The 8,325-nt window shown below is 55.5% G+C and overlaps 1 protein-coding gene across 1 annotated transcript; it reads left to right on the plus strand.

Annotated features, from left to right (window-relative positions):
• Positions 1-2,291: 2,291 nt before the first annotated feature.
• LOC308043856 (ubiquitin carboxyl-terminal hydrolase 42-like) lies at positions 2,292-7,550 on the plus strand (the record flags this gene model as incomplete). Its single annotated transcript, XM_080350168.1, has 12 exons — positions 2,292-2,409; positions 3,093-3,293; positions 3,738-3,848; positions 3,924-4,026; positions 4,171-4,238; positions 4,405-4,475; positions 5,017-5,099; positions 5,337-5,448; positions 5,703-5,843; positions 6,060-6,160; positions 6,412-6,508; positions 7,473-7,550. The coding sequence occupies 12 exons, from the start codon at positions 2,292-2,294 to the stop codon at positions 7,548-7,550; spliced, it is 1,284 nt and encodes a 427-aa protein (XP_080206294.1).
• Between the last annotated feature and the right edge of the window lie 775 nt (positions 7,551-8,325).

The raw sequence follows: 8,325 nt of genomic DNA on the forward strand, positions 1-8,325 counted from the left end.
CTTCAGAAAGGTTTTATCCTTAAAACAGCATCAAAACAAATGAAGCTTGGAGAAGTACTTAGACAAGACATCACAAATTATCATGTTTTATGTTTTTGTTCAGGTTGAGCCCTGAGCCTAGACTGCTCTCATCCTCCCACCTATCCTCAATTACTACATTGGTGCCCCTGGCCCCACCCCTCCGGGGTTTCAACACCGAACACAGCTCCGGCAGCCTCAGCGCCGCTCTGAGGGACTCGAACCCTGGGCTCAAGCGATCCGACAGACTCTGCCTCCCATGGACAGCTGGGACAACAGGCACATGCCACTGCCTCTCTGTGCCTGTCTCCTGTGCCCTCAGTGCTGCAGGCAGAGCCCTCAGCCCTGCTGCGTGTGCAGAGGAGCTGCTCCTGGGCAGAGCTGTCTGTCTGCAGCGCTGCCGCTGCCATGAGCTCCCTGTGTCCCAGGAGCCCAGCCCAGCTCAGCAGCACAGGAGCAGCCCATGATGTCCCTTTCTCTGTCCCCTCTGGGCTCCTCCAGGTGTCCCTGGGGCTCCAGGGACACATCCTTTTGAACAACTTCAAGTAATCAGTGATGTTGATTCTCTCTCCTCTGCACAGACACTTCTTGCCAGCATTATATTCTTCCTCTTAGAAAATAAACTGGTATGAAAATCATCTCTTCTTGTCCCATCATTAGACAGGACGCCAGGAAGGTTACAGCAAAGGATCTAATTTTTCCAAGCTGAAGGAGGAATATCTTCAGTTGAATGGATTTAGTAATTTTATTCTGGATTATACTCCCAGGTCCAGAGAGACATTGAGCAATATTTAGCCATGTCATGTCTGTGCTCTGATTCAAAGCCTTTGCACACATGGGCTCTTGGACACTTGGTACCAGGTTTCTTGTGGCAGGTCAGAGCTGGGCTGGTGCCACAGCTGGGGTGGTTCAGCCCAGATGTGAGGCCATGTCCTCAGCCAGAGACCTGACTGGGGGAGCTGGAGCTGTCAGTGCTGCAGACAGAACTGTGACATGGATGGAACAAACTGCCAGGCAGGGTGGCAGAAGTGAGTTCTTCTGGTCTGCAAGGACAGCAGCTGCCAGGCACAGCAACAGTCCAGATCAGAACTCAGTCCAGACCTGTAAGGCAATTCAGGGGCCCCATAATGAGCTGTTACTACTGCAGGAACAGTTAAATGAGAAAGAAAGACACTGTGTGGCCACTGATGAATTTAATAAGGGAAAGCAGCAATATTCTCTGTGTCTCTTGTCCTCCTGCAGGTAAATAATGGAAAGTGGCTCAGTGATCCCCTCTGCCAGTTCCCTCAGAACACTTGGGTGTATCCCATCTGGCCCCACAGACTTGTGGTGTAGCAGGTTGCCAACCATTTCCCGTTGGATCACTGGGGCTTCACTCTGCTCCCCATGTCTGTCTTCTGCTTCAAGGGGCTGGGTACCTGGAGCACAACTGTTCTGACTGTTAAAGACTGAGGCGAAGAAGGCATTTAGTACCTCAGCCTTTCCACCTTTTTCACCCTCCACCACCTGGATTCCTCATTTTGTGCTTTGCCCGCTCCAACAGTTTGTCACTTGGTTATATGGCCAGTTTATCCTCAAGCCACTGAGAGCTTCTGTAAGCGGTGAGACAGCACACAACGCCCATCCCCTCTGCTGCCCACCCTTGGAATTCCCTAGAAATCTCTACAAACCCACTCAAGGAGCAGCTTCACTGCTGTTCAGATCAACCAGCAGGTGAACATGGGGCTCTGGAACATACCACAGGGCAACAGGGCAGTCCCGAGGGGACAGGAGGGCAAAGGGGGACCTGGAGACACCTGAGAGCACCCAGGTGCCCAGGGCTGAACTGGCCTGTGCCTCCCAATGGGACATGCTGCCCCTCGCTCCCCAGGCGCAGGCTCACAGTGGCGCCCTTTGTGACCTCACACTGTGACACCCACTGCCCTGCATGTGCTCAGCGCAGCTGCAGCCCCAGCCCACACTGTCCGACAGGACGGTGACGAGACAGGGTGTGAGCACGGAGCTGGCGAGAGCCCCCGAGCGTAGCCCATGTCTTTGATTGAGTTTGCGATTTAGAGAATCTTTTTGGTTGGAAGCGAACCTTTAAGATCATCGAGTCCAACCATAGCCTCACTTTAGCTGTCCCTGGCAGACTCCCCTCTGCCCCCGGCAGACTTGTGCCGAGCACTCCCCAAGTGCAGCCCACGTCTTTCCCGGCTGCCCTTGGCAGGCTCGTGGTGTTTCACCAAGTCTTCCCAATTCCTCACCTATACCTCCTTCCCCAAACCCACGAGATGGCAGACAAACACCCCACCTGCCACATGGTGGCCCTGGAGGAGGACAGGGCTCCCCAGGAGAGCAGCTCTCCAGCAGAGCCCCAGGAGCTGTGCATGGCCCAGCACCTGGAGATGGGTGAGTGAGGGGCCCTGAGTGTCTGGGCAGGGCGGGGGCCAGCGAGCGCTCCCTGCTCAACACCAGGATCACGTTTCCCTGCACGCTGGCAGGGGGGTTCCACAGGTGTTGGCCATGATGCTGCCTCAAGTCCAGGGCTGCTCCGAGCTGGGAGCCGGCCCCAGCACAGCCTCTGCGGGCAGAGGGGACCCAGCTCCTGCTGCAGGGCACGGGCAGTGAGAGGCAGCTGGGCGGGCAGGAGGCAGCCGTGCTGTGGGACGGGGACCTTTCCTGCCCGTCTCAAGCGAGTTCCTCACCCGCTGCACTGGGCGCTTTCCCCATCCTGCCTGGCTCCAGCACCGCAGCCCGTCTGCCTGGCACCCTCCAGCCCTGACTACGCACGGGGAGACTGTGCCGGAGGTTGATCCAGGTCAAGACTCCAGAGGGAAAGGAAGGTTGCTCAGGGCACAGAAGTCAGAGTGCGGATTTGTTGCACTTTTGGCAAAGTGAGCAGAGGGACACGCTATTTTCCAAAACTCTTCCTTGATCAGGAACTTTCAAGAGCAGTGTTAGGCTTCCCCCAGTGTTTCTGCGTGGGAGGTTAGAGCTTGTTTTCCTGGGTGCTCTGTCCAGAACTCAACTTTTCAATCTGCTTTTGTGCAAGAACATGGACTCATCTCTCTTTCAATGTGGTTTCTTGGCAGTCGTTGCTGAGGGAATGGCTCCGCCGCAGAGGATCCTCTTTCCCCCAGAGAAGATTTGCATGGCCTGGCAGCACAGCCAGAGAGCTGGAGCGGGACTGCACAACCTGGGCAACACGTGCTGGCTCAACTCCGTCCTGCAGTGCCTGACCTACACCCCTCCTCTGGCCAACCACCTGCTCTCTGGGGAGCACAGCCGGGCCTGTCAGTACTTTTGGGAACATTCCTTGTACATCTGTTGAGCAGGGCCCAAGGGCTCCCAGAATCTGGAAGCTGATCTAGGAGAAAAGTGGCCCTTCTTTGTCAGCTCCCCGAGTTGGTGTTCTCTGAACACTCAAGCCTAGAAGCAGCTTGTTGTATCTGGATGTGTCCATCTTCAGAAAGGCACCTCTTTCTATCCCAGGCTCTTGGTCCCTGTTCCTGCAAGTTAAACTCCTTTGCTTACTGCACAGAAAGCTTCCGTCAGTTCAGCATCCCTCTGAAGAAAGCTTTCTGTGCATTAAAATGTCCTGGGCTTGTTGGGACTTGGGCACCTTGGGAGGAATGGAGAATTCTTAGAACTGCAAGACCCCCCTTAGGTTTCCCATCGCTGTGGATATTTTGCAAACCTCAGGAGCTTCCCTCTCCCGTTCCTCCCTCCCTCTCCAGGTCGCCAGAAAGGCTTCTGCGTGATGTGCAGGATGGAAGTGCATGTTCAACAGGTCCTGCATTCCTCAGCCAGTGCCATCGAGCCTTGGGCTGTCATCGATTTTCTCACAGGTGAGTCAGTGCAGGTGCTGTGACATGATTGATGCCGTTCTTGTAGGAGATAACTAGTAATTTCTTCTTTCTTAGAAATAGGAGAAAATTTCCAGCATGGCAGGCAGGAGGATGCCCACGAGTTCTTACGCTGCACCGTGGACGCCATGCAGAGAGCTTGCCTGAGCGGAAACAGCGAGTAAGCGCAAGCAAATTGTGTTTCCAGCGTTCCCAAACCCCTTGGAGTCCTTGATGTCCTCCCCTCAAGGAGAACTATGCCCAGGGCTTTCAGACAAAGCCAGATTCTTGGAGGAGATAACTCCACCTTCCCATTGGTTTGCAGCTTGGACATGTCCTCTCAAGCAACTACCATCGTCTACCAGATCTTTGGGGGCTTTCTGAGATCCAGAGGTACTTTTCCACTGCTATTGCTCTCCTTGGAATCGTCTGTGCCCTCCTGTTCTCGCATGCCTGCGATAACAGCCGATGGTGTGACTGGCGCAGTGGGTGTGAAGAGCGTAACCCGGCACAGTCAGTCGACTTCCCCCGTCACTGAGCATTTCCATTTGCCTTCCAGTCACATGCTGGAGCTGCCAAGCGGTTTCTGATTCCTACGAGGCCTTCCTGGATGTTCCTCTGGGTATCAAAGTAAGAGAGTTTGTAATTGTGCTTCAAGATGTCCCAAGGCCCCTGTAGCATTCCAGATCCCAAACAGTTGGCTTAAAAATGTATCTGACAAGAGAGGTTGGTGGTGGGTGGGAGGTGGAATGGCCTGTGTTCTGCAGAGGCCATGGCAGTGGTCTCCCTGTCGGTGCTGGTTTCAGTTGGCCAGGCACACGTGCCCCTCTCTGCACTGTGACGTACCCACCTCCTTCTTCCCTTGCCCTCCCTCAACACCCGTCTGGCTCCCAGGCTCATGGGGGTGTTGTTTCCATCACTGGTGACACCCATACCATCGTAGCTGAACTGTGCGGTGCCACAAAGAGGTGGCTCTGGAGAACCCTGGGAATCCCTGGGAAATGAGGGAGATGTTCAGCATTACACCCTCTTTCTGCCTCCTGGGCACTGCTTGCGGGTTCACAGTGGGTCTCCTCAGCGTCATCGAGCTGTTTTTTTGCGTGAACTCCTCGTAAGTGTTTGGGTGTGGGAATTTCCCGGAGCTCAGGGCTCTCCCTTCTCACTCCTCCAGGCAGCCGCATCTGTCACCGCAGCTCTGGAAGACTTTGTGAAACCTGAGCCCCTGGATGGTGAAAACTGCTTTAAATGTAGCAAGTAAGGCTATTATTGATGATGTATTCATACTGGATCCTGTGCGAAGGTGTCATTGAGCAGAAGTCAGCTTTTCACATTGGATTAAGGCACAGTAATGAGACGCAGGTTTTTTAACAGGCCGTTATGGTACTGAATAGCCTTAAAAGAGCACAAGGATGTGTGAGACAGGAAAGGCTGTCTGGCCATTGGGGGAAAAAATGGTGTGTTTCAGCCCTTGGCTCTGTCCTGGCTTTCAAGGTGTGACAAGATGACTGCCGTCTCCAAGAGGTTCACAGTCCATCGCGCGCCCAAGGTTCTCACGGTGTGTCTGAAGAGGTTTGAAGCTTTCACCGGCGAGAAGATCAGCAAGGTGTGTGCACAACTGGAGTGCAACGTTCTCTTCCTGGAGCGGGTTTCCCAAAGCCGGACGCTCTGTCGCAAGCTGCTCATGTTGAGGTTTTCACGTTCCCTTCTGGGGACAGTTCCCGTGGGAAGACAAGTGTGTCCTCTGCTCCCACAGAGCTGCTTTGGTCCACATGGGCTTCCTGCCACCCAACTCGGGACATATTACTGTGTCCTGAAGTGTTCCGGGGTCATTGCTGAGCCCTCCTGGTCTCTCCGTAGGTTGTGGAGTATCCCCAGTACCTGGATCTTCACCCGTACATGTCTCAGGCAGCTGGAGAACCGCTCCTCTACTCCTTATATGCCGTCCTGGTGCATGGAGGTGGCAGCTGCCGTGCAGGACACTACTTCTGCTACATTAAGGTGAAAAGTGACTTCCTTCTGAACAAAGGAAAAATGTATCCTGGGGAAAACTGACTTTCCTGGCCGTGTTACTGGCAGCCAAGGATTTGAGGGGAGAAGGTTTCCTCAGGGGCTGGAATGCATATGTTTTGAACACTGCTGGTTCAGCAGTTTTTGGCTGTGTTTTGTGGAGAAGCCGTGCCATTCATCTCCAGATATCGACGCTTTTCTTTGCAGGCCAGTGATGGACTGTGGTACCACATGAACGATGAGACTGTGGATCTTTGTGACAGTGACACAGTCCTCACGCAGCAAGCCTATTTACTGTTTTACATCAGGTAATCACAAGTTTTAAACTGTGTTCAGAACATGTTTCCTTTTCTTGGCTTTGCTATTTTTCTTCTTATCCTGTTGAGTGTTTCTGACATAGCAGAAAATTACCACCTGCATCCTTCAGCCCAACCACATTTCCCATTTGTGGTCCTAGTTGCATCTTCTCCCTGTCATATAAACTGTTCCAAGAAAATGCCGGAACCCAGAGGAGGCTGCAGGAACAGCCCTCAACAGAGATCCCTCTTTTTTTCCCCAGGTGCTCTGATTTGGAAGTTGGACAAAGGGCTTCTCCCTCACCAGCACCATCAGAAGCCCGTTCCCTCCTCAGTCAGTGGGTGGCCGGCAGCAAGCAGGTGGGTTCTGTGGGACAGCAGCATCTGCCCCGTAGGACTAAGGTGGCTGTGGGGAGGTGGTCAGGGCACCAGATGGACAGTGGGTTTCTTTTGGGGATCTTGGCAGCACTCCCTTTTCCCTCCCACACGGCAGCTTTCTGCACAGTTGCAGCACGGCTCCCACTCCCAGCATCCACCTGGATCCCTCCCATTTGTCCTCCTTGGCCCCTCTGCAGCCTCCAGGAGCCTTTGGGAGGCCATTAGCTGTTCCCTCACAGCTTCTGGGGGTTCCCCACTGGTGGGTCCTGTCAGGAGGAAAGGGCAGGAGCTTCTCACAGCTCTCTTTGCAGGACATGGCAGGGGGCATGGAGGACTCTCCAGAGGACAGTAGCTCCCCCGCACCAGCCATCACCAGCCAGCAAAGCCGGGCAGGAGCCCAGGAGGCAGCTGTGGGCTGGCCGTGCCCCATCTGGCCAGGCAGGATCAACAGCAGCTCCTCCGTGGGCTCCTGCTTGCATCGCTTCTTCCACGGCTTTCTCAGGCTGGTGTCCAGAAGGAAAGCTGCGTGCCCGCTGCGCTGTCACCCCCGTGACCGTGTGCTCCACTCTGCACGAGAGGACAGCAGCAAAGAGGAGCGGGGATTCAGCCCTTCTGCCCCCTGCCAGAGGAACGGCGCCAGGGAGAGGCCCAGGAGCAGATCCCCGCACTGGGGCAACGATCTCCGCAGCTGGGTTGTGGAGACCACGGACTATGAACACTCAGATGGGAGGAGGGGGAGAATCAGTCCCCTGAGCTGTGACCCCACTCACAGGGACGAGGCAGCTCCAAGACCCTCCAATGGCAACTCCCAGCCTGCACCAGCACCTCCAGTGCCCTCCAGCAGCAGCTCCCAGTCTGCTCCTGCCCCCAGAGCTGCTCAGGGGCAAACCCGGCCAAGGCGGAGAGATCGGAGCAGATCCCCGTGGCGGGACTATGATCTCCACAGCCGGTTTCTGGAGATCACAGACCAGCATCACTCAGCAAGGAGGACGAGGAGCTGGAGAACAAGTCCTCCACGGTCTGACCGAGCCCTAAGGGGTGATGCGGCTCCAGGGCCCTCCAGCGGCAGCTCCCGGTGTCGTTCCTCACGCAAAGCTGCTCGGGGGCAGACCCAGCTGAGGCAGAGGGAGCGGAGCAGATCCCCGCTGCGCCGCTATGATCTCCACAGGCAGTTTGTGGAGATCACGGACTGTGACCCCTCAGCACAGAGGAGGAGGACGAGCAGGAAGGCTTCAGTGTCCTGCAGAGGCAGATGAGGAAAACGGTCGGTGGTGACGGGGGCAGATTGCAGCCTGGATGAGGGAGGACACAGCATCTGACGCCTGTGATGCTGGCGAGGAGGAAGAGGAGGAGGAAGAGTCCAGGAAGCAGCAAAGCTGCCCCAGCAGGACCAAGCTGCCCCAAGGGCACCAGCAGCCAGTGCTGCCTCTGGCAGGAAGAGCTCAGAGAGCCCTTCCAGAGTCACGGGCAGCTCTGCCAGCCGGCCCGCCTGCCCACAGGCCCCTGGAGGAAGAGCTGCGACCTGCGTGCCACGGCTGGGATCGCTGCTCAGAAACACTCACTGGGCACCAGCGGGCAGAAAAGCCAAAGCCACGATTACAAACAAACTCCTGTTGGCCTCGTGTGTGTCATTCATGGGGTGTTTGCTTCTCTGTGGGTTTTGAGGCAATTGGAGAAATCCCCATTCTGAGAAGTGTCTGTGGTGGGTTTTGGGAGCTGTGTGTTGTGTGTGCCCATCTTGCCGTCCCTTCTGTTTCAATGTGGAGTTGTAAGGAGCCACTGGAAGGGGGAATGTTGTT

Source organism: Nesoenas mayeri (genome assembly GCF_963082525.1).
Source record: "Nesoenas mayeri genome assembly, chromosome: 9".
NCBI classification, from domain to species: Eukaryota; Metazoa; Chordata; class Aves; order Columbiformes; family Columbidae; genus Nesoenas; species Nesoenas mayeri.